The sequence below is a fragment of the Pituophis catenifer genome, unplaced genomic scaffold, assembly GCF_029215685.1.
Source record: "Pituophis catenifer annectens isolate HBS135680 unplaced genomic scaffold, rPitCat1.0.hap2 SCAF_2, whole genome shotgun sequence".
NCBI classification, from domain to species: Eukaryota; Metazoa; Chordata; class Lepidosauria; order Squamata; family Colubridae; genus Pituophis; species Pituophis catenifer.
This window is the reverse complement of record NW_027256882.1, coordinates 149,112,865-149,139,253: the sequence shown is the minus strand read 5'-3', so window position 1 is coordinate 149,139,253 and position 26,389 is coordinate 149,112,865. Positions and strand designations below refer to the sequence as shown.

At 42.3% G+C, this 26,389-nt stretch overlaps 1 protein-coding gene across 1 annotated transcript in view; it reads left to right on the top strand.

The window, feature by feature from the left end:
* The window catches only part of C1QL4 (complement C1q like 4), a 41,774-nt gene extending 15,764 nt beyond the window's left edge, over nt 1–26,010 (top strand). The window contains exon 2 of the mRNA XM_070934782.1: nt 25,831–26,010. Within this exon, the coding sequence (XP_070790883.1) occupies nt 25,831–26,010 (180 nt within the window). The remainder of the gene's footprint in view (nt 1–25,830) is intronic.
* The last annotated feature ends 379 nt before the right edge of the window (nt 26,011–26,389 follow it).

Below are 26,389 nucleotides of genomic sequence, written 5' to 3'. Positions count from 1 at the left end.
TTGTCATACAGATATTGTACAAAATCCTCAGCTCTACCCTCCAAGGGGTCTTCCCGCGTCTCTTGATGGAGCAGAGAGCGGGTCACCCTAAACAGGGCGGCTGGGCGATTATCTGATGACGCAATAAGAGTAGAAAAGTAGTTACTCTTCTCTACTCTTATCGCCACTAGGTAATTCTTAATATGAGATCTTACCAGTGTTCGGTCGGATTCAGAACGACTAGCCCTCCAACTGCTCTCTAGGCATCTTTTCTGGCGCTTCATCTCCCTCAGCTCCTCAGTATACCAAGGAGCCAGGTGAGAATTATGGGTGTGGGCACGCACACGCATGATCCCCCCGCTCTCCCCCCGCTTTTGGCACGCGACGGCAAAAAGGTTAGCCATCTCTGGTCTAGATCAATACTTCTCCACATCTCTCCATATCCAGATTTGCTTTTCTTAAAAAAGCCATTTTTTGTGTACAGTTTCGTACCCCCTGTGGAAAATATTACAGGTATCCTTGAGTGAAGACCACAATTAAGCCCAAAATTTCTGTTGCTAAACAAGACGGTTGTTAAGTTAGTTTTGCCCCATTTTACGACCTTTCTTGCCATAGTTGTTAAGTGAATCACTACAATTGTTAAGTTAGTAACACAGTTGCTAAGTGAATCTGGCTTCCCCTTGGACTTTACTTGTCAGAAAGGTGATTATATGACCCCGGATACTGCAACTGTCATAAATATGAGCCAGTTGCCAAGTGTCCTAATTTTGATCACATGACCATGGGGATGTTGCAATGATTGTAAGTGTGAAAAATGGTCATAAATCACTTTTTTCAATTATGTTGTAACTTTGAATGGTCACTAAACAAATGGTTGTACTTTGAGGACTACCTATAGTTTGGTGTAGTGGTTAAGGCGCTGACCTGGAAACCCGGAGATGGTGAGTTCTAATCCTGATTTACGCATGAAAGTCAGCTGAGTGATTTTGGGCCAATCATTCTCTCTCATCCCAACCTACCTCCCAGGGTTGTTGTTGTGGGGAAAACAGGAGCATGGAGTAATAAGTAGGTTCTCCGCCTTAAGTTACTGATAAAGTAATAAAGGCAGGATAAAAAATAAACAAATAGAGTTGAATAGGAGTTCCTTTTGACCCTTATTGAGACTTCAAGCTATTTTCTTTTTCTTTTTTGCTCTAATTCAGGAGCCTTCAATTACGTGACAGTCTTTCCTCCCAGGCCACATTAATTTTACCGACTCACTGCACAAATTTGCCATCCTCATGCTTCCTAGGCCAGAGAATGTGGATTCCCCCCCACCCCCTTTTCAGAGATCAGGAGCTGAAATTGCCTATAGTGCCCCACTACTAACCCCCCCACCCCTTTTAACAGGCCTCAAAGCGGGCCCTCCTAACAACCTTCTTACCACTTCACACCTACCATTTTCAATCTCATGCCTCTCCTTCCTCTGATCCCTCTTCTACTGTTGTCCCTGGGTGCTCATTCGTGTGTAGTGCCAGCCCAGAGCTTTTCCACCTCTCCCTCTACAGCCATGTTTTTCAACTTTGGCAATTTTAAGATGCGTGTGGGCTTCACGCTACTAGAATTCCCCAGCCAGCATGAATTCTGGGAATTGAAGTCCACTCATCTGAAAGTTGCCAAAGTTGAAAAACACTGCTTTATAGCAAAGTAAAGCAGTGTGTGCTACAGCTTCCAACAGTTGTAGCTCAGAGTTCAGGCAAGACTGAACTGGCTCTTCTATGAAGTATCTCACTTTTTGCAGCCCTGTAGTGCAATCATAGTGGCCATCTGCGGTCATTCCCTCTAACAGCAAACACGGGTTCTGACTGCTGATGGGAATGAAATCCACAACGGAGCCCCTGAGAAACAAAAACCAAGTCATTCTCTAAAAGTGAATGTGCTCAGCGCCACACAATGTAGCGGATTTGGGAAAAAGAAAAAATCTAATACCTGGAAGACAGAGGATGGAATGGCTCTCTAGGATAAGGGATATGCCTGGCTGACTGGCTGGTGGTGGTTATTACCTAGAAAAGAAATTCATTTGTAGGTAAGGCTATATCGCAACCTTTGACTATAGCTTTGATTTGCATCCTGTGTAAACTTTACTTCTTCATTCTTAGTGGAAGTCACCTTTTCTGCTGAAAGAGTGATAACTGTGAGGAAAGCAAAGCTGTATTCTTCAAGTGAAAAAAATATACAGTATTTTTTTTTCTTCCATTCAATTGTGTCTAATGCTAGGAGGCTATATGGAAACAAGTTCCTGCAGTTTTCTTGGCAAGATTTTTTGGAAGTGGTTTGCCCTTGCCTTCTTCCTAGGTCTGAAGGAAAATGACAGGCCCAAGCTCACTCAGCTGGCTTTTTACTGCAAGCAGAACTAGAATTCACAAAGTTCCCATTGTCAGCTCTGGAGGCCATCTTTTTCTTTGAATCTTCAGGGCTGCCACATTTGGTGCTGTGGGAAACTAGAAGAGGGGATTGCATGGAGTTGTAGAGATATCTAGCCATAACAACATTCTTTTCTCTAGGAGTCAAGGACATTCAGCCTGCACCTGGAGTGGCGTGACTAGGAGGCATCTCCAGTTGGGATGGTGGATTGATTGGACCATGTGGTGGACATGTGGGTGTAGGGGAAGGGACTTTGATTTTCCTTTGAGTGGGGAAAACCCAGAAGCTTTTAGATTTGGGTTTTCCCAGATGTGCCAATATGACATCTCTAATAAAATGGAAATTCTAGGCTCGGAGTTTTTTCATTGGGGGTGTTACTTGGAACCCTGACATTAACCCGAATCTCCCTTAAAACCTCAACCAGCTCCCCAACCTCCAGGGTGCTGTCCAGGGTTCTGAGCCCCGAGCGCCAAAACAACACCAGGGAAAGACTCAGGGAAGAAGGAGGAGAAAATGGCAACCATGGAGGGAACCACCGGGACTGGTTTGATGGTCCACCTTGAAACTATCTACTCCCCTTCTCAGTCTATGGTGAAGACAGCGGAGGCTGCCAAAGCAGAATGTCGACAGGATGCCTGGCCCAAAGAGCTGGTGCCTTGGCAAGCCGGTCAGCTGGATCCCTCTCTATGGGGCAAGGCTACGGGAGCCGCGCCATCCCAGGAGTTGCCAACACTGCAGGAACTGCAGATGGGGGTGAGCAGAACAGAGCACACCCAGGCCCTTGAGTGGAGAACACCGAGCCCAGCTGATCTCAGCAACTCCTGGGAGTGGGGCCTTCCACTGCCGATGCAAAGCCAGTTGCTGGCAGGTCTACTGGAGCAGTTTGACCAGATCAGTGTGGGTAGCATCGCACAACCTCTTATCATCGGCCCACCTGGCTGGGTTCTGGCTCAGCCCATGTTCACCTTCCTAGGCCAGGGGACTGCAACTGCACAGAGTGGAGCATCAGCCTCGTTTCACTTGGCGTGAAGCAAATCCTATCTTAGCCTTCCCCATTGGGTCCGGTCTACCGGGATGACAGCTCCTGCTGGAGTTGGCACAGCACCGCTGCAAGGCTTGCTAGGGCAGTCCAGTCCAGGGCTGCGAGGAGAACCGTTGGGACTGCCAAGGCCCAACATCCCCCCTTGCTAACCAGTCCTCAGATTGCTTCCTGCCAACCAGATCCCCCTGGCTGGCCCTTTTACCCCAGCTAGGGGTGGGTTTAATACCAGTGGATGCCAGCTCCAGCCCCACTACCAGTACTGGCACCGCAACTGGCACCACCGGCTGCTCTTCCTCCATGGTTTAGAGTTACGTTCGATGGGACCCCAGAGAAGCTGGCCTACTTTCTCAAACTGATTTGGTCCCACATCAATCGATATGGGGATCAATGTCAGACCGATCGAGATATTATATCAGCAAATGCTGATAGCATGAATGAGGGGGACGTGGCAGACTAAATAGATGAACTACACAATGAAGGAACCCTGGAGCTGGAGGACGCTGACAAAGAGTACCAAGACCTTTCAGATGTCTTTAGCGAGCAGGACTGCAACTTCCTCCCACCCCCCGCTCAACAGACTGCCTGATTGAGTTCGTGCTGGGAGCAAAGTTGCCTAAACCAAAAATGTACTCTATAACCCCAAAAGAATTGGCCAAACTAAGAAAATACATCGACGCCAACTTAGCAAGGGGTTTCATCCAGCCCGCCAAATCCAGAGTGGCAGCGTACTGTTTAAAGAGAAGAAAGATGGAGGGATGAGGCTCTGCGTGGATTTTTGCAGAATTAATGTCATGTGTGTTAGGATATGGTTTGAGCCTAACTATGTTGTCCAGGCAATATAAGTGTACTGTTACTTTATCTGTATATGTATTATGTGGCTTTAATGCTGAGTCATGCTGTAATTACATAATTACTGGTAAGAATTTTTAAGCAAGGTACTGCAACGTGTTCAGTTGCTGCTATGATATGCTGTTGTGAGGAAGCTGCAATGCCATGCTGCCATTGTGTATGAAGCTGTGATAATAAGCTATCATTGAGAGGAGATGCTATCTGTAATCATTGTTTGATGGATCTGCAACCATCGTGAACCAGAGTGAGTTTGTTATTCTAACCAACTACTGTTTGTTAAGTAAGAAGATTCTGTAACTACTGGACTGATTTACTGGCAAAGACTTGGAATTTGTTTAAAGACTATGAGACTGTTTTTCTACTATAAAGTAAGCTTTTGATAAACCAGTTTGCTTATCTCTTATTCATTGCTCTCAGCAATGTTTCACTGTGCAATCTACTCTGCTGGTTGGTAACACAACAACAATAACCTTAACAATGTGCGTGGAGAACACCTCCCCCTCCCCCTAATGAAGGACATGCTAAGCCAGCTAGCGAAGGGCAAGGTGTTCACCAAACTACACCTAAGGGAAGCCTACTACAGCATATGGATTAGAGAAGGGGACGAATGGAAGACCACATTTAACTGCCTGCTTGGTATCTTCCAATTCAAAGTCATGCCATTCGGCCTACAAGGAGCCCCCACAATCTTCATGCAGCTGATTAACGAGGTGCTACATGAGCACCTGTACAAAGGGGTCCTAGTTTACTTGGATGACATTCTCATATTCAGTGAAACTCTAGAGGAGCATGTAAAGCTAGTGCAGCAAGTGCTGAAAAAACTCCTAGCCGCAAAGCTCTACGCGAAACTGTCAAAGTGTGAATTCCATAAAACCTCCCTAGATTACCTGGGCTAATGAGTGTCAAGCGAAGGAGTGGAGATGAACCCAGGGAAAGTGAAAGCAGTGCTAGACTGGCAGCCCCCACTCACCCGCAAACAACTCCAAGGCTTCCTGGGTTTTGCAAACTTCTATAGGCAATTCATCCCAGCATTTCGCAGAAGTAGCCTTGCCCTTAACGGAGCTATTAAAAACAGGGCCCCCTCCCACAAAGCAACCATTTGCCTGGTCACTGGATTGCCAAAGATTGAAAGATTAAAGAAGTTCTTTGCTGAGGAATCGATCCTTCAACACCCTGACCCTGAAAGATGATTCATTGTCCAAGCCAACGCCAGTAATGTAGTGGTTGTGGTCGTGCTCCTACAGAAGCCCTGCGCATATATGTTCAAAAAATTCACCAACACCGAGAAGCGGTCGGCAATTTGGGAAAAGGAAACCTACGCAGTCCGCTGGGCTCTCCTCTCCTGGAGACACTTCCTGGAAGGGAGCAAGGTGCCTTTCAAGGTTTGGACTGATCACAAAAACCTCGAAGCCCTAAAAAATTCAGAAAATTCTCCCCTAACCAAGTCCGCTGGGCAAAATATTTTTGACGGTTTAACTTCAAATTAAAATACAACTGTGGGGGGGGAGAATATGCTAGCCAATGCTTTATCAAGAAATTCACAATTCAATAGCTGGAGGGAAGAAGTAGTCTACACCATCATACCCCCTAACAACAAGCAGCGCAAATCACTACTAGGAGCCAAGCCAGACGCCAAACCAATCCCATGTGGGACAAACTGACAGCTGCACTGAAAGCAGCACTCCCAGCCAATCAATGGTTTACGGACAACAGAGACATTCTGACCATAAGAGATGGGCTAGCTTGGAGGGGTCCAAACTATATGTCCCTACCAGCTTGAGGCTGGAAGTCTTGCCATGATTCACAACTGGCAGGCCATTTCGGCTTCCTGAAAACTCTTCACCTGGCCTGGTGGCCAAAGATGCAGATTGTGAGAAAAATAAGAATTATTCCTGTAAAAGCATAACCTGAGTTACGCCATTTTGAAATCATGTTAAGGTTTTGTTTTACCTTGTATAACCTGATTATATAATTTAGCTGACATTTAAGAACATGAGAAAGGAAGTGTGTAATTCCTGTGTTTTTTAGAGGATGTTTGTTTTGCAGGAAATATGTTCTTGAGTCAACTTGCCCTTATTAATTAAAGGAAGTACGCCATTGATGTTTTTGAGGGGTATTTCTGTTGGGAATTGGGGAATTTCCAGGGTGGAATTATGTACTGCATATGTTATATAAGATGTTATGTAAGATCTGAAACTGATTCCCAAGGTACTTTATTGACGTGTATTCTGAATGTCCTGAAGACTATAAAAACTTGTGTAAATTGTTTTATTTTCGTCTTTCTCTACTCTAGAGAGAAAGGCCCTTTGCAAAGAATAAACTTTGTTCCAGGATTATTTTGGTCTTTGTCTCTTTAAAACGACAATGGGATTTACCTGTCTACCACACAGACCAACATAGAAAGTTGTGCTACCTGCGCAACCATGAAAATGAGACCAGGGAAACCTCCTGGCCTCCTCCAACAAGTGGCTAACTTAGCTGGCCCTGGGACAGTGGTGAAATCTAAAATTTGTTACTACCGGTTCTGTGGGCGTGGCTTGTGGGGGGGGGGGTAATGTGACTGGATGGGCGTGGCCAATTTTTTTTAACTTTTAAAACCATTTTTTCTACAACCTCTTTGGCGGAGAGGTTGTAAAAAAATGCTTTCAAAAGGCTCTGACGATCCCGCGGCTCAGCTGGGATCGTCAAAGGCTTTTAAAAGAAAAAAACCCCTATTTTTCTTTTAAATGCCTCTGACGATCCAAGCTGAGTTTTTTAAAAAGCCTCTGCCGATCAGGCAACTCAGCTGGGATCGTCAGAGGCATTTAAAAGAAAAAAAGGGGTTTTTTTCTTTTAAAAGCCTTTGACGATCCCAGCTGAGCCGCATGATCATCAGAGGCTTTCTTTTTTACTTTTAAAAGCATTTTTTTGGCCTAAGAGGTTGTAGAAAAAAATGCTTTTAAAAGTAATAAAAAAACCTCTGATGATTGTGCGGCTCAGCTGGGCATGGGGGGGCAGGGATTTTTGCTACCGGTTCCCCGAACCACCCACCTCCATCACTACCGGATTGGGTGATCCGGTCCAAACCGGGAGCATTTCACCCCTGTCCTGGGAGGAGATTGCAATGGACTTTATAGTCAAGCTCCCAGAGAGTGGAGGATCATTTAGACGGTAAATTGATTTGTTTTCCGAGCAAGCCCACTTTACGGCTTGCTCAGGATTACTGTCAGCCAAGAAGCTGGCTAAAATGTTTATCAAACAGATTTACTGGCTGCATGGAGTGCCCCGCCTGGTAATCTCAGACCAAGGCATCCAATTCACCATTAAGTTCTGGAGGGAGTTCCTGAAATCTGTCAGGTCTACTCAGGGGCTTAGCTCGGCTTTCCATCCGAGCATGAACGGAGCCACGGAATGAGCAAACGTAATGATGGAATATATAAGGTGTTAGGTGGATTACCAGCAAGTGAACTGGGAGGACCTGTTGCCGTTTGCAGAAGTGGCTTATAACAACGCAGTACACAGCAGCACCTGATTGACCCCTTTTCAGGTCACCAGTGGCATGGACTTTGTTACCATGTCCGAGCTGCCCAGAGAGCCACCCTCCTCCATGTCTCTAACCGAATGGATGGAGTTGTTAAAAAGGGGCTGGGAAGACACCAAGAAAGTGCTGGCGGAAGCAGTTGATGCGTATAAAAAACAAGCGGACAAACACCAATCTTTCCAACCCCCGTTCTATGTGGGAGATTGGTTTTACCTATCAACCAAATATATTAGATTGAAGTTGTCCAGTAAAAAGCTAGGACCTAAGTTCCTAGGACCTTTTCCAATTGTGAAAGTAATTAACCCAGTAACAGTTCAGCTTAACCTCCCATGCATACTAGGCAAAGTGCATCCTGTCTTTCACTGCAGTTTGCTAAAGGGTGGGTGCAGGGGAAGGGACTTTGACTTTTCTTTGGGTGGGGAAAACCTGGAAGCTTTCAGATTCCAATATGAATGTGCCAATGTATCCCAGATGTGCAATATGACATCTCTAATAAAGTGGAACTTTGAGGAACTTCTAGCCTCGGATTTTTTTTTTTCGTTGGGGGTGTTACTTGGAACTCTGACACCCATCTTCTAACCTGGTGATTTTACCACTACACCAAGCTGGTTCTCTAATACAGTATTATGTCAGCAAAAAAAGTATCTGAGTCAACAGGAGACTCAAACCTGCTTTAAGAAAACATAGATAAATATCTATTCTCTGTTTGCCTCCAGCCCATTCACTCAGTTTCTTCATTGGCTCTGAAAGACTAATTAACCAGGAAATCCATGTATTAATTCTGTTTAAGACCTTTTGTAATTTCCTCTGGGTTGGCTGAAACACTGCCTAGGAGGTGGTCAGTGGTCTGGAATGGTTTTCTTAGAGCAACTTTTGTCTCTCTACCTCTTGCATATAACACATTACCACAGTTGTTAATTAACGGATTGGCTCATAGGGTGAATTACTGCAATTAGCAATTTATTTATTTGGCACCATCCATGTGCATGGTACTTAACTAAAAAAAAAAGGTGAGAAAAGCAAGAGAGACATCTGGAGAAAAGAAGGGAAATGTAGAAAGAATAAGCAAGAGAACAATATTTTTTTTATTTATTAATTCATTTTATTCTTATTGCCTCCCAACTCAATCAAGTGAAACAAATCATCTTATAATTCTAAAATTATAAAACAATAAAAAACAATAAAAACCTCAAGAAATCATCTAGTCTAGTGAAAAAAAGGACCAGGGGTGACGTGATAACAGTGTCCAATATTTGAGGGGCTACCATAAAGAAGAGGGGGTCAACCTATTTTCCAAAACACCAGAAGGCAGGACAAGAAGGAATGGATGGAAACTAATCAAAGAGAGAAGCAATCTAGAGCTAAGGAGAAATTTCCTGACAGTGAGAACGATTGACCAGTGGAATGGCTTGCCTTCAGAAGTGGTGGATGCTCCATTACCAGAGGTTTTTTAAGAAGAGATTGGACAGCAATTTGTCCAGAATGGTACAGGGTTTCCTGCTTGTGCAGGGGGTTGGACTAGAAGACCTCCAAGGTTCCTTCCAACTCTGTTACAAGTAGTCCTCAATTTGCGACCACATTTGTGACTCAAAATTTCTGTCGCTAAATAAGACATTCATTAAGTAACTTTTGCCCAAATTTACTACCTTTCTTGCCACAATTATTAAGTGAATCACTGCAATTGTTAAATTAGTAACAGGGTTGTTAAGTGAATCTGGTTTCCCCATTGACTTTGCTTGTCAGAAGGTCTTGAAGGGCGATTACATGATCCCCTGCAACTGTCAGAAACATCAGTCAGTTGCCAAACATCTGAATTTTGATCACGTGACCATGGATGCTACAACAGTCGTAAGCGTCAAAAAAAAGATGTCACTCTTTTCAATGCTGTTGTAACTTCGAATGGCCACTAAGCAAACTGTTGTAAGTTGAGGATATCTATATTCTGCTATTCTGTTAAATGAATGCAAACAGAAAAGATAATCAGTTATTAAACAATGGTTACTGTTACTGTTTCAATTAACTGTGCTTGATCATATTTGAAACTGAGAGTTCAATCTCAGGAATTAACACACTCGACCTTTTGCTGCCTGTGTTAATTCTATGCATTTTCACACATATTTCGGGAATGACATGTTGTTGTTCCCAGAATGTGGGTATAGTGTGCAATATATGTCCAAGCCACAACAGAACTGGGGGTTTGAATTCCGCTCATCTGCATTTGATCCAGAAGAAATAAGTTGTATGATTCAATGCAGACATCCTTTTCCAAAAAGTATCGTATTATTTCTTAGGCATGTACTATACCTCACAGTAAATAATGTTGACTGTTTTAACACCTTTCAGGCTTATTCTGACTGTTTTTAATTTGGAGAATTCAAGCCTGGTTTTACTGAGAACAGAGTACTAGTGATTTTTAGAGCCAGGAAGCAATAAACAAAATACATCTTTGATGGTGTCTTTTTCATGGACTTGCCTACAAAGCAGAGAGAAAGCAAGTATCTTGAGCCCAGTTTGAACCAGCAACCCTAGATATGGCCGATTCCCCATTAAATCCTGTCTCCGGCCCCATGGCAGTTGCCCTATGTCAATGGCTCAGACATAAGCTCCACATGGCAAGTTTATCCTTCCTTGCTGATACAGGCAGGCTTTCATCTCCCCTGGTGACAGCTTGATCCATGTAAGAGCTCACTCTATTGTCAGAGATTTGTTTGGCAAAGCCTGATGCTGGCCTCTTTTGATCTGTCTATCCAAGAGATTTATTACCTGGACACTGTCACTAGAGCATTTGAGCTTTTCACATCATTGATATATCTGTCCTTAGACATATGCACCAAAGCTGGGGTATGTGGGTGCATCTCTTGGTTTCTCTGGAGCACTAAACACGCTGCTGGATTAAATTGTGCAAGGTGAATCTGGACATCGGTGGCAGAGTAAAAAAAAAAGTGAAACCCCGTTTCTCCAAAGGCAGAGGGATACAGACAACTTTAAATGAGGTCTTGCCATGTTTTAACACATTTGCAGGGCTCAGAAATGTTCCAAGAGTTACTTTAGGGACGTTAGCGCATGGACATCTGCTTTCCTGCTGTGAGTCAGCTTGTTTAAGATGACTAGCCTGTTAAGTTAGGTGAATGAGGGAGTTCAGAATCAGGATCATGCACACATTCTCTTCATGGGCGAAAAATTATCTAGGAACACTGGTCGCACCACACGAGTCCAAAGTATTTTTTCCCGCCAACACTACCAAATTTGGAGAAACTAAAAATGGAGATGCCTTAATGATTAGGAACTATTTACATTCCCTCCAAATGTTGTTTATTCTTTGTGGAGAGCAGTATATAGATAAAAATAACAAGGATAGCTTGGCAAGCACTGTGTACATTGTTTGGTAGCAGGACGCAAGCAATCCTACATTAAGAAAAAGGCCCTCTTAGAACCAATTCAAATTATTTTCTGCACTTTGGGTCTCAGCTGAAAAGCTAGAATTTCTGATCTCTGACCACAGGCTACTTTGCTTCTGATTCACTTTAGTGGTTCCTTGAAGATAAAAGAATCTTTTTCTGATTTTTTTTTTTCCAAATAACCCTGGGTGTTGTGTGTATTAGGCACAGAGCAACACAGGAGCGACACAAATCTGAAAGCACTTTTGAGAATAACCAACTGTATTAAAGCATTTGTGAATGGCACTTCACTTCATCACATGCACATCACTATTATAGGAGTTTAAATACAGTACAATGAGCTAAAGAGAAAAAAGGGATGGAGGAAAAATAAGATGGGGAGTTAACAGGTTTACCCAGTAGTTGAGATACAGAGGAAGCCCTCATAAATAAGAATAGAGGCTGAATTATACCAAAGAAAATGGGTTAAAAGAGAGCCAGTTTGTGAGGTGGTTAAGACACCAGAAGCCATCAGTCTGTGAGTTCTAGTCCTATGTTGGACACAAAGCCAGATCTTGAGCCAGTCTCTTTTTCTCAACCTCAACAAGAAGCAAAGGCAAAAATCCCTTCTGAAAATCTTGCCAAGAAATTTGCAGGGACTAGTCTAAATAGTTAAACAGCATACTAAGAAATAGACAAAGGTCCATATAGTCAAAGCTGTGGTTTTCTAAGTAATAACGTATGGCTATGAGTTGAACCATAAGAAAGGCTGAGCACTGAAGAATTTATGCTTTTGAACTGTGGTGTTGGAGAAGAATCTTGCGAGTCCCTTGGACTGCAAGGAAATCAAATCAGACAATCTTAAAAGAAATCAACCATGAATCTTCTTTGGAAGGATAGATACTGAAACTGAAGCTAAAGCTCAAATATTTTCACAACCAAATGAGAAAAGAAGGCTCATTGGAAAAGTCTGTGATTTTGGGAAAGATGGAAGGCAAAAGGAGAAGGGGATGGAGGAGGAGAAGAAGGTGGTTAGATAGTGTCATTGATCCAATGAACATGAATTTGAACAAATTCCAGGAGACAGAGGGAGACGGATGTACTGTGGTCCATGGGGTTGCAAAGAGTCAGACACAACTTAGTGACTGAACAACGAAGTCCAGACAGCAGCAGGAGTCAACACTGACTTGAAGGGCCACACATAGGAAAACATTGTCCCTGTTCAACATTTTGGTAACAGTTTGGATTGGTTGATGTATTGCAATTAGATTGTCTTTCATTGTATTGAAGCAATATCTCTGTTCCTCCATTGATACTTTGAGTTCAGTAATGGACTAACCTAGGAGTAAAACATTATCTATCTTGTTCTAGCTTTGAGCTCAGATGGCCAGTTTGGGTGTATTTATTCTCTTGGGCAGATTTGGAGAACCTCCAAATCTCACCCCTGGCTGGCCCCGCTCACCCCGCCCCACCCTTCCCACCCCGCCCCTCCCAGGAGTCTCCATGTGGCCCGTTTTGGATGCGAGGTAAGTGCAGGGCCCGTGCAGAGGTTATATATACAGGTTATATTTTTATTCTTTAGTCAGTTACTGAGAAATCTACGTATGTGACAAGGAAAATTTATTTAATCGTTATAGATTTAGAGAAAGTGTGTAATAAAAGGAAGAGGCTTGCATTATTAATTATATTTATATATTGCCATAATTTCCAATCTTTCCCTTGATTAACACAATAAAAACTCAGCAATAATTAAAACATCAGTGGTAAAACTATATGCAAATGTATTTCATGTTTAGTGTATTTATAGATAACTGCATAGGGAGTTGTGGTGAGGCTAGAAGTTGTTGATTGTGGTGAGGCTAGAAGTGTGTTGAATATGTGCATGCATTTGTGTGAGGCAACTCTGTTGTGGAATGAAAATGGTTTGCAGTGAATGTTAGATATACTATACTGTAGTTGCAACAGTTTCTTATCAAAAAGCAAAACAGTTGCATTTGACAGAGAAAACTGAATTTTAAACTGCACACTATTCATACATGATGAAAAGTTAGTGCAAGTAAACAACTTTGTATAGCTTAGTACCATGATGGCGAATCTATGACACGCATGCCACAGGTGGCATGTGGAGCCATATTGGTGGGCATGCGAGCGTTGCCCTAGCTCAGCTCTATCACGCATGCGTGCGCTGACCAGCTGATTTTTGGGCCTTCTGGGCCCACTGGAAGTCAGCAAATGGGCTTTTTCCGGCCTCCGGGGGGTCTCTGGAGAGGGTGGGAAGGCTGTTTTCACCCTCCCCAGGCTCCTAGAAAGCCTCTGGAGCCTGGGAAGGGCAAAAAACGGGCCTACTGGGCCCACCGTGCCATCGCATGGCAAAAGCGAGGGGAGTATGGGGTGGGGGTCGCACACACATGCGTGGGGAGGCAAGGCGCATAGAATTATGGGTATGGGCACACGCACATGCAATCACCCCACACTCTCCCAGCTTTTGGCACACGATGGCAAAAAAGATTAGCCATCACTGGCTTAGTAGATTGTCTACTAAAACATTAAGTTAGATGAATCAAATATAAAATATGTGAAAACTGTAGAAAGGTACGGTACATAAGGTCATTTGCAAAACAACAATCAAATTTGTTAAAATGAACAAAAATGCCTGTGTATATTTGCATGCTTTTGTCAATTTTGCAATTGGGAAATTAAATTTGGGGCTTTCAGAAGAGCTATAAATTTGAGCCGATAAAAATGGGTCACTTAAGAAGAGTGTAGCAAATGAAGAGGAACTAAGATTCAAAATGAGTAGCTGCTGGATTAGAGTGGGTACACTACAGGTAGTCCTTGATTTACAACCACAATTGGGCCCAAAATTTCTGTTGTTAAATGAGACATTTGTTAAATGACTTTTGCCCCATTTCACGATTTTTCTTGCCACAGTTGTTAAGTGGATCACTGCAGTTACTCAGTTAGCAATCCGGTTGTTAAGTGAATCTGGCTTCCCCATTGACTTTGCTTGTCAGAAGGTCAGAAAAGGTGATCACATGACTTTGGGACACAGCAATGGTCATAAATATGAACTAGTTGCTAAGCATCTGAATTTTGATCACATGACCATGGGGATATTGCAAAAGGTCATAACTCTAAAACATGGTCATAAGTCACATTTTTCAGTGCTGTTGTAACTCTGAACAGTCACTAAACAAGCTGTTGTAAGTCGAGGACTACCTGTGCAAAAATGAGTGACAAGAGAAAGAAGAGTGTTGATATGATTCGGTGTAATAGGAAGAGACACAGTGGCTCAGTGGCTAAGATGCTGAGCTTGTCGATCAGAAGGTCGGCAGTTCAGCGGTTTGAATCCCTAGCGCCACATAATGGAGTGAGCTCCCGTTGCTTGTCCCAGCTGCTGCCAACCTAGCAGTTCGAAAGCACATAAAAGTTGCAAGTAGAAAAATAGGAACCACTTTAGTGGGAAGGTAACAGCGCTCTGTGCGCCTTTGGTGTTTAGTTATGCCGTCCACATGACAACGGAGACGTCTTCGGACAGCGCTAGCTCTTCAGCCTAGAAACAGAGATGAGCACCACCCCCTAGAGCCAGAAATGACTAGCACGCATATGCGGGGAACCTTTACCTTTACCTTAAGGATCCAGTTGCAAAAATGTAAAGGCAGAGTGGATGGGTCAGTAAGTATGGAGTTGACGAGAATCTGAAAAAGCGAGAAGCAAGAAGTTTAAGTAACAGAAGGCAATGTACAAAGAAATGCATCAGTATGGTTGAAGAGTCATTGGTTTGGAAGGACAAGAGGATATGGAATGACCAAGTTGTAGGTCCTTTTCTGCATTTTGCATAATCTCGCACAGGTAAATAACATAATGAATATGTATGCATGTAAATATAAATCTATAGGAACAACTAAATACTTGATGGCTATGAAACACAAGCATCTGTTTGAATATAAAAAAAAATGTCTCTTGAGATGAAGTCTTGTAAAATTATTGTGGCAATTATTAGGATTTGTGAACATTTACTAATTTAGACAACCAGTCAAGGCATAATTAAGTGTCAATCTAAATATATTCATAAGTATAAAGAGCTACTCTTGTTTAAGAAATAGCATGCTTGAATAAATCTGCAATGTATCATTTTGTAAATTGAACAATGCTATTTCTCCCTGACTGGATTCACAAATGCACTAAGCTGCTGCTTAAATTGGATGGTAACCATCTGATTCTGGGCTAGGTAAAATAGATTTTTTTTAGGGCAGAACTAAATACACACACACAATTTCAGATGTGCCCTGCATTAATTGTAAACTAAAAATTTCTAAAACTGTGGCCCATGCACACAAACATGTTGCCTACATTTGCACTATTTAACAACGTATTTGGTTTAGTTACTCCTAAGTACAGTATATAATAGAAATCCAGCAATTGGTGATAAGATATTAAGTCAGACAATTAAAGCATGATGTGTAAACCAGGATGTTAACTTCAACTGCAGGGTGTTTGGTTGACATTTAATTTCCCATAAAAATCAGTGGGAGTAGAAAACCTTCAAACTGAGCTGAATTATGTTCTTGTTCCCATGTTAAATTATTTAGCCAGGAAGATATTGCATATTTAAATACTAAGAAAAGAGCCTGCGTTAATATCCCTGCACAATTACCTGGAAAACCTAGGCGAAGTTCATTACCATCTGTGTTTTTAGTCAGATAATAGTGGAATGCAAAGAGTTACTCAATTATTGTCTAAACATTTTGAATTGGTACACTCCCTTTCTATTTAATTGCAACCCAGTGTACATTAATTGCAGAAGCTACCGAAGAAGATTCATCTTTGTTCAAAAGTTCAAAATAGGGAATTACTAATTATTTTACATGATTTAATTTAAACAACTCCAATATTCAATTCTTAAATTAAATAATTAAGTGGAATGATGTAAACATAACATTTATTTAAATGGGTCTTAATGGCCTATTTGGGAGGGGGGAATAATTTTTTTGATTAAAATTAACCTATTCTATCCTTGATTATAAAGAGATTGTTTGGTTGTAGGCTAGAAACTGGGAGAGTGTGAGTTCTAGTCCTCTATTAGGCACAAAGCCAGCTGGGTGACCTTGGGCAGTCATTCAGCCCCATGAAGAAGGCAGTAGCAGACCACTTCAGGAATTTTGCCAAAAAAACTTCCAAGTATTTGTCCAGTGAGTCAAGAGTGACTCAAAGGCACAGGCACATGTGCACACACACACACACACACACACACACACACAATTGTATAGGTTATTTATTTCTATAGAACAGCAAACCACAAGGATTCCGACAACGATAAAAAGGTAACAAGACCTGCCTTCTTTCCTTCACACAGCAATTCAAATCTCTTCTGGATGACACTTTCAGTTGTGTTACTAAAAGGTGTGGAAAAATTGAAAGTAGCATATGTTCTAGTGCTGAAATTAACAATGCAAATTAATTTAATTAAATGGAATTAACATAACATGCACTAATTACATTTCATATAATGTAATAACAAAGAAGGGGAAGGGAGAAACATGACTGATCAGCCTGCGTAGCAGTTTACCAGCTACTGAAGACTGGGTTTCTTCAATGTCAAATTGGTTGTTTGTTTGTTTATCATTTATTCATTTTAAACCTTTCATAGGTCTTCATAGGATTTCTCTCTATTTTTCTCTCCCAATTCCATACTAACTGTAGAAAGAGAAGATGTAATATAAGAAAATGAAGAAAACCCTATCCTCTATTTGTTCAAGAATAGCCAATTTGAACTCTGGAAAGAATATTTAGGGGATAGTGAAATGTTTATATATTGGTTTCCAGGCAGTGCCCTTTCTGCTGTCAGATCTGTCCCATCTATGATATTTTTTGCAGAAGCTGATATGTGCACCCTGTATAATACATTTCTCGAAACACTAATAGAAACATTACGCTTGGAGAATCAAGTGACATTGTCAGCATCAAAGGGGAAGGTTTTGAAATCTTGGTGCCATACTTGGATAGACCTAGATTAAGAATCCTTAGAGCCAGTAGTGGGTTCCACTTACCTTCGCTACCGGTTTGAAACTGTGAGTGCGTGCTTGCGCGCGACACTTCTGCGCATGCGTAGAGCATCTGTGATGACGTCCAGGGGGGTGGGCGGAGCCTCCCACCACAGCCACTACCGATTCGCCCAAACCAGGGTGAACCGGTAGAAACCCACCATTGCTTGGAGCCTTCAGCAAAACAACTTGGAGCTGGGATAGGATGAGAAATTGCCAGTACAAGTTTATTGATAGGATTACATACTAGCTCACTAAAATGGCCCACCTTCTGTTATCAGTTCAGACCTGTGCCCTGGAAAGCCCTTTTCAAGATGGGCTTGAGAAAAGCGAACCCATTTGGATCCTGTGCAGTCTCTCAGGCTGAGACACATGGGGAGAGTTTATCTTATTAGCTTCCAGTCTGTTTCTCAGCTTTTTTTTTTTTTAATTTGATTTATATGCCGCCCTTCTCCGGAGACTCAGGGCGGCTTACAATGCGTTAAGCAATAGCCTTCATACTTTTGTATATTTATACAAAGTCAGCTTATTGCCCCCACAAACTGGGTCCAAATTTCACCTACCTTAGAAAGGATGGAAGGCTGAGTCAACCTTGAGCCTTGGAGAGATTCGAACCAGCAGTAAATTGCAGGCAGCTGTGTTAATAACAGGGTGCTTAGACCACTGTACTATCAAGGCTCTTTGATTTGATTTGATTTTTAGCTACCACACTCTAGGCCCACAACTTCACAACAGGTCCCTTGACTATTTTAACATAACAACACAATAGATGCCGAGAATGGAGGTAGAAATATGAATTTGCAGACTTCATTCAAGTCACTGTTGACTCCTGGTAACTACATGGACAATTCATTAAGTCACCATCAGCACCCAATATCAGCAACTTCATGGCTCAAGGAGAGGTTTGGGTTCTGCTGGTTAACAACTGGAATAAAATTATTTGATTTGATAGATTTTGGACCCTTCTACAGATGACAGATGTGCTGCTTCTGGATTGGCTCAGTGCCCATGTGATCACATGCCTAATGCCCTCTATAGGAGGGGTGTCAAACTCAATTTCATTAAGGGCTGCATTAGGATTATGTTTGACTCGGGGGGCTGGAGTGGGCGTTGCCGGGGTGGGCATGGCCAGCTCATTGTCACTCATATCGGGGGCACCTGTGGCCGCCCAAGCGCTCTGCCAGTGAACATGGGCTTCTGGACTCTGTTTTCAGATGCGACGGCCTCCTGCAACCCTCTGCCAGTGAAAATGGAGCTCTGTTTTCGGCTGTGGCAGCCTCCTACCGCCCGTGGCCCCTCGGTTTTTGGTGGCAGAGGTACCATGGGCCTGTCCTTCGCCGTTTCCAAGGCAGCCCCACGGGCCAGATCTAAGCACCCTGCGGGCCATATCTGGGCCGCAGGCCTTGAGTATGACACCCCTGCTCTATTGTGACACAAAAGAATCCCTGCAGAAGGATCATTTTGCATCAAAAATGCTGGAGCACAGAGCCAGCCTTTCACTGAGACTACTCTCCTGCCTCCCAGCTCCCCGCTTCAATTCCTCCCCATACACCACACCATCCACTTAATATTGTTTTGAGTGAGCCAACAGGGAAATGTTATTTTGCTCCATTTGTTTGACAAGGCACATGAGTCATTCCAATTGAAGATGATTGAGCAGTGACCAATGTTATCTGTATCACTCAGATTAAAAGAAACAAATAAGAAAAACAATATAAACAGTTATAATCCAACTCTCCACTGAAAAGATGACACTATGTAAAAAATGGGAATCTAACTGTCAATGGTTCCAAATTAAAGAAAGCATTCCTCACTAGAAGGAGCTGGTCTGCAGCTCATTTCACAATAATGCAACTTCTTTGTTTTTCTTTAAGTCCATTAAAGAGATTTTTTTAATTAAAAAAAATTTATATATTAGATTTATAATCTACCTTTCCTGCAAGAGCTCAAGGTGAAATACAAGTTATCCTCAACTTAGGACTGGTCACTCCGTGACTATTCAAACTTATGACAGACCCCCCCCCAAAAAAGCTACTTAAAACCCAGTTTCTAAGCGCCAATGTTTGCTGCTCCCTCCTTTGCAGTCATGTGATTGCATTTTGGGTGCTCAGCAACAGCCCCACATTTACAGCCACTTGCAGTACCCCACAATCATGCGACCACCATTTACAATATTTTTGCAAGAAACCAACATTTACTTCCAAATTCTGGCAAAAACCTCCCCAGAGTGAACAATGACTTTGCTTAAACTACCACCACCACCACCACAAAAAAAAAAAAAAAAAATCCAGTTCTGTCATGTGATGACCCACTTTATGACTGTCACAATTTACGGCTATAACTGCAGGCTCAATTACGGTCGTAACTCAAGGACTACCGTAGCACTCCCTCCTCCCATTTTTTTCCCCCAGAGCAGCAACCTTGGGAGGAAGGATGTTCTGAAGGAGAGTCCAGAGCCATGATATTATTATTATTGCTATTGTAGTTGCTATTTGAACATGTATGCCACCTGACTCTGAAGAGTACTATTCAGTTGTGGTGCAGCCAGTCACAGATTGATACAAAGCTGCTCCTGAGCATTTAAAACAGTGGTGCAGAAGAGTTCCTTGGATGAAGGGTAGCATTACTCAAAGCAACCATTTCTTCCTAGCAGAAGCTGAAAGTGATATGTCTATTATTCCAGTCAGATGTCTCTAATTCCCGTCACCTTGCATATAAAACAGAGGAAAAAATATTTATCTATGAACAATAAAAGAATAATCTGAAGATGAGACCACCCCAGCATTTGTAAATTTCTGTCAGTTTTCAAAACATGGGTTATCCTAACCTGAGCTCTTTTCACTCAAGCAAACCTTGCGATCCATCTATTTACATACTTGGTTATAAGGCAAGAGCAATATTAGAAACGAAGCTCAGAAGCAGCAAGTCAACTGCAAGAATAGGCACATTCAAAGAAAACTCTTGTGATGGTCAGCTCTGGCTACCTTGGTGCCTTTCAAGTGCAGAATATTCTGCGGTAGGAAAACATCTTAATACTCATTGGGTTGTTCATTATGCAGCTCCCTTAGCTATGCCTCAACTCCCTGCAACTAAATTGCACATCCAGAAATAGGTGTTGTGGGCTCCCTGGAGACAACTCCAGGATTGCTTGCAAAACAGGCTCTTATAGTAACATGCTTCATTCATGAGATTTATAAAAGGGAAGGAGGGAGAAGTCAGATTGCAAACCCCTTTGTAAAAACCCTTTGTGCTTTCCTCTGTATTTCTTCCGATTTTTTTTTTCCTTCATAGAATTTGTGCTAACAGAGGTTGGAAAAACAGTAATGTGTCATCCTCTTTTGAATGACAACACTAGAGGTTATTTATCTAGAAGCATCCAGGCATCCAATAGGATTAACTGGCAATTAATATCTCCCCGATTCAAACCACACACACAGATTCACACATTGTCCCACCTCCCTTCTGTTAAAGTACGTAAATAGGACTTCCATTTTTTTCCCCCATACCAGGCAGGAGCACAAATGCCAAAGTCTTACTTGAGGCAGAAGACTGAAGAATATTATTTGAGTTGGCAGCCCTCTACCCTCTTATTTACCGACTGACTCATACCATCTTAATCCAGTCCTGGGCTGTGATGGAGGACAACATCACAACACTAAAAACATCCTAGAAAGGGTTCACAATTCTGTACGTGCTCAGCCATAATGCAGTTTCTTTGGTTTCAATTCTGCGTGTTGTGCCAACCCAATCAATCACGCTTTATTCAAGAAACCAAGTTTAACAAAATTGTGACAGCGTAATCTGTAAAACCAGCCTTGTCATTTGAAGTCAGGGATGAGATGGGAGCTATTTCACAAAACTGCTAAATATGTGATCTTTCATGGGATTTAAAAGTAAAAGACAGAATTATTGCTGTGGCCTAATCCTTTTGTCTCTCTTACTTTGTGGACCCCTAAACAATCCAATTTTCATGCAAAGGGAAACTTCCTGGCTGTTGCAAATGTTACGGTTGATGTTTTCTTTCTTTGGGCATTGTCATCTGCATCTATAATCTGTATTTTGTCTATAACTCTCAGAACTTAGTGAGCTGATTTACAGAGTGAAGGCACTCGGCTCATACACCTCTTCTCCTGAAGGAAATCTGCATTTGAGGAGGCAGCAGCTACCTTTGGACCTACTCAATAAAAGTAGGGACACCTTTAGTTTAGGCTCAGTTCCTGGTGACTACAAAGCCATGTCCAGATGGTTTTGATAACAACAAGTCACTTTTTAGGAGCACCTACAGTGAATTAGTTGCTCTCACTTGGATGGACTTGTAACACCAGAATAACAGAACGACAGAGTTGGAGTGGAGCTTAAGATCTACTCTAGTCCAACCCCTGCTCAGGCAGGAAACCCTAGACCATTTCAGACAAATGGTTGTCCAATCTCTTAAAAACTTCCAGTGTTAGAGTATTCACAGCTTCTGGAGGCAAGTTGTTCCACTGATTAATTGTTCTGTCGGGAAATTTCTCCTTAGTTCTAGTTTGCTTCTCTCCTTGATTAATGTCCACCCATTGCTTCTTGTCCTGCCTTCAGGTGCTTTGGAGAATAGGTTGACCCCTTCTTCTTTGTGGCAGCCCCTTAGATATTGGAACACTGCTATCATGTCATCTCTAGTCCTTCTTTTCATTAAACTAGGCATACCCAATTCCAGCAGCCATTCTTTGTATGTTTTAGCCTCCAGTCCCCTAATCATCTTTGTTGCTCTTCTCTGCATTCTTTCTAGAGTCTCAACATCTTTTTTACATTGTGGCAACTAAAACTGGATGCAGTATTCCAAGTGTGGTCTTCCCAAGCCATTATAAAGTGATATCAGCACTTCATGTAATCTTGATTAATGCAGCCTAGAACTGCATTGGCTTTTTTGGCAGCTGCAGCACACTGCTGGCTCATGTTTAAGTGATTGTCCACTAGGACTCCAAGAACTCTCTCACAGTTACTACTATTGAGCCAGGTACCACCTATATACTATACCTGTGCATTTGGGTTTTTTCTTGCCCAAACAAGACATAACAATCAAGACATCATAAAATATTATGGGAAAAGAGGAAGAAAGTGGCCAGGTGTAATCCAGCCTCAGGTATTCAACATCTTTACCAAATATGCCTTCCAGACAATCAAAATAAATGCCAGAAAGCTATTTTCACTTAGCAACAGGAGAAAGATTACTTTTTTTTATCAGTACCAAAGGAATTATCCAAACAGCCAGACAAGCTAATGCTCATAAATCAATGGAATTTATTTTTAAATGCGCAGGCTGAGGTATCTATTCACATTAGAATAGTCCATGTGTAAATCAGTTAATAGGCAGATGTTCCAAACACGAAGCTGTCTGGAATGAAAAAGCTAGTTTGGTCCAGTGGTTAAAGTACCAGGTTAAAAACTGGGAACTATTGAGTTTTTCCCACCTTAGCTATGAAAGCCATCTGGGTAATCTTGGACCAGTCTTTCTCTCTCAGGCCAACTCATCTCACAAGGTTGTTGCTGTTGGGGAAATAGGAGAAAAAAGGACCATTAGATATATTCACTGCCTTGAGTTGTTTATAAAAATAATAAAGGTTGAATAAAATGAATAAAAATAATAAAAAGGTGCCTTAGCACACAAAGGAAGCTCCAGAAATTATACTGTATCTCCTAAAAGTTTGATTGGATGAGAAACAGCGCCTTGAGTTAATGCCCAGTTAGGATGTATAGGAGGTATTCAGGCCTCAGGTGTCCTCTGTGAGCTGCAGCTGCCGTCCCTTGTCAATCTACAATTATTGAGTGCTCCTCAAAGATTAATCACTGTTTGGTATGCTCTGTCTGAGCCACATTTGTTACCTGCTCTATGATCACATTGCAGATGTACAGAATTTGATACTTGAACTTAATCTTCCTGAGCATGCCAGTGTTAATGCCTTGTTTGTTCCCTGAAGTACCTTAGCCCATAATGCCAGGAAAATACATTGCAAGAGCGTGGGCACAGGTTTTCACGACATCTCAGAAGGCAGAAAAGTGGTTGACTGCACAGCGAATGAGATTTCTTCTTGGGTCTCTGGATGCTCTCTTTGAAGTGACAAGAAATATAGCAAATTTACTCTCTTTTCATAATTAACTCAGTTTTCAGGATTCAGAGTACGGGTAGTCCTCAATTTACAAGCACAACTGAGCCCAAAGTAGTTGTTAAAGTGAGTTGTGCCCCCTTTTTTTGCCACAGTTGCCAAGTGAATCACTGCAATTGTTAAGCGAATCACATGGCTGTTAATCTGGGTTCCCTCATTGACTTTGCTTCTCGTAAGATAGTTGGGAAGGTTACAAATGGTGATCACATGTACCCGGGACAGTGCAACGGTTGTAAATACATCCAATTTGCCAAGCGCCTGAATTTTGATCATGTGACTATGGGGATGCGGGCATGGTAATAGTTGTAAGCAGTGGTGAAATTTAAAAATTTCCCCTACTGGTTCTGTGGGTGTGGCTTGTTGGGGGGAGGTCATATGACTGGTCACAAGTCACATTTTTCAATGCTGTTGTAACTTTGAATGAATGATCACTAAACGAATGGTTATAAATTGCAGCTGTATCCAGGGAGTCCTTGAGTTTACAGCTTCCTGAATTTGCAGCTCCTAGAGAGAACAGAATCACATGTTTTGTATAGGTAACCCTATTTCTTTAGAGCAGTCTTCTTAAAGTTGATGTTCTCCAGATAGGATGGGAGTTTCAGCTGTCAGAAGTGCCAAAAACATTGGCTGTGCTGCTAGGGAATTCTGGGAATTGTAATTCCAACCTGTTTGGAAGGGTGTCCATGTGGGATACTGTAGACTACTTGTTTGGGGTGGAGAGCCATCCTTTTTTTTTTTCTTTACCCTCAAGCGAAGCTGCACCAAAAAAAAAAAAGAGGAAGAAGGCCAGAGGTTGCCTGAGCAGATGTAGAGAGTAAATATGCAATATTGGTAACACTTAACTAGGCAACAGTGTTGAAACAAACGAAAAAATTAAATCCTGAGAAACTAGATAACATTTAGAAGCAGCTTAGGAAAGATCTCCCTACTTCACTGGAGTATGTATAAGAAGGGGATAGAGGGACAGCCAGGGGTGGGTTCTACTTATCTTTACTACAGGTTCGCAATGGGCTTGCGCGCATGCCTTGCTTCTGCGCATGCGCAGATCACCAATGATGACTTCCGGGGCAGTGGGCGGGGCCTCCCACCAATTTTACTGCTGGTTCTTGCGAACAGGTCTGAACCAGGGGCAACCCACCACTGGGTACAGCCAGGGCCGGATTTTCCTATAGGCTAACTAGGCTTCAGCCTAGGGCCTCAAGATCAAGAGGGGCCTACATTCAAATTGTTAGCAAAATTAAAATTACATTTTCACTATAGGTGAAAGGGCCTCATAAGTGGAATAGCCTAGGGCCTCTTTTCATCTAAATCCGGCCCTGGGTACAGCACAATCAGACAATTCTGTCATTATAGCCAATCTCATTAAAAGTAATTCCTTGCTTCCTGTGTAGTTGGTTTCCTAATCTGGTTTACCTGCTTGGGCTGATAATGGGACCAGCCATTTCATTCAATTTAGAATGAACTGAGTGAAATTCCTTCACAGTTTAAAAATTACGGTTTGGTGGCAACATAGGCAGGATTTTGCTACACTCCTGGTAGAAATTATACTACGTTGGCTCTAGGATGAGAGTGATGACCATTCTCAAAGAGTAGGTGCCCAGTGTATATATATTCACCATTCAAGGTGAAGATATATATATATATATATTCAAGGTGTAAATTAGGTAAGTTCCTGAAACAATTGGCTTTGGCAGAAAATGGAAGAAAATTAGGGATCAAACTAAATGCAAATGAAGGACTACTTATATTAAATAAATTCACCCTCTATGTAGTCTTCTTAGTGAATAGCCGTAAAGGTTTTCATATCTACTTCAAAACCTATTGATAAGAATATATGCATCCATTCCTGAGCACAATGATATCAACATGGAAAAAAATCCCAGGTCTTGTGAGTCACAATGCAAAGTCTATTCTTTCACACAACAACAGGCAACAGAGCTTGCATTGTAAAACCACATGCAAATAGTCCTTGACTTGCAACCACTCATTTAGTGATCGTTCAAAGTTACAAAGGCACTGAAAAAAGTGACCATTTTTCATAATTGCGACCTTTGCAGCATGGTCATGTGATCAAAATTTTGGCACTTGGCAACTGGCATGTATTTAAGATGGTTGCAGCGTCATGTGATCACCTTGTGTGACCTTCTGACTGGCAAAGTCAATGAGGAAGTCAGAGTCATGTAACGAATGAGGAACTAACTTAACAGTTGCAGTGATTCATTTAATAACGGTGACAAGAAAGGTCGTAAAATGGAGCAAAACTCCCTTAAAAGCTGTCTGGTTTAGCCATGGAAACTTTGAGTTCAGTTGTGGCCCTGGGCCGAGGGCTACCTGGACACATTTTGTCCCTTGCCTTTTGTCATTCATCCCACCCTCACCTGGGGAGGTAAGACTAGAGATTCTACCTAACTCTTGGATTCTCATTGTTTCTGCAAGCAGACGAGGCACAACCTCTGTTGTTTTCTTTAACCAGGTCCGCGCCAGCGCTATTGCACAAGATGCTGACCAGAACTACGACTATGCCAGCAACAGCGTGATCCTGCACCTGGACGTAGGTGATGAAGTCTTCATCAAGCTGGATGGCGGGAAGGTTCATGGTGGAAACACCAATAAGTACAGCACGTTCTCTGGATTCATCATCTACCCAGACTGAGCTTTCCCAGCTCCAGTTTTTCCCTCCCTGTTTTGCCTCCCCAAATCCTTTCCCCGTGAGTCGGCTTTTATTCTTCTTGGCTTTAACCATCTCTGTGGATTCCCAGAGGCTTCTTCTGTAAGCTCTGGTCAATCAAGGATGAATCAGAAAAACTTGGGAGACGCAGCGATTCTACCCTCCCCATCCAGCCCCTCCTATGGAAGGAGGGTGGGTGATATGAGACTTTCTCTGCATGGGGAAAATCGGGGAGGGGGTGGAAACAGGGTAAACTATTATTATATTATGGTTGGTGGCCCAGTCCGCCAGATGTTTAGACTGGATTTGGCATTTTTATCCTATTATTATAATTATTATGAGACCTTGGTCAATAAAAGAGTGT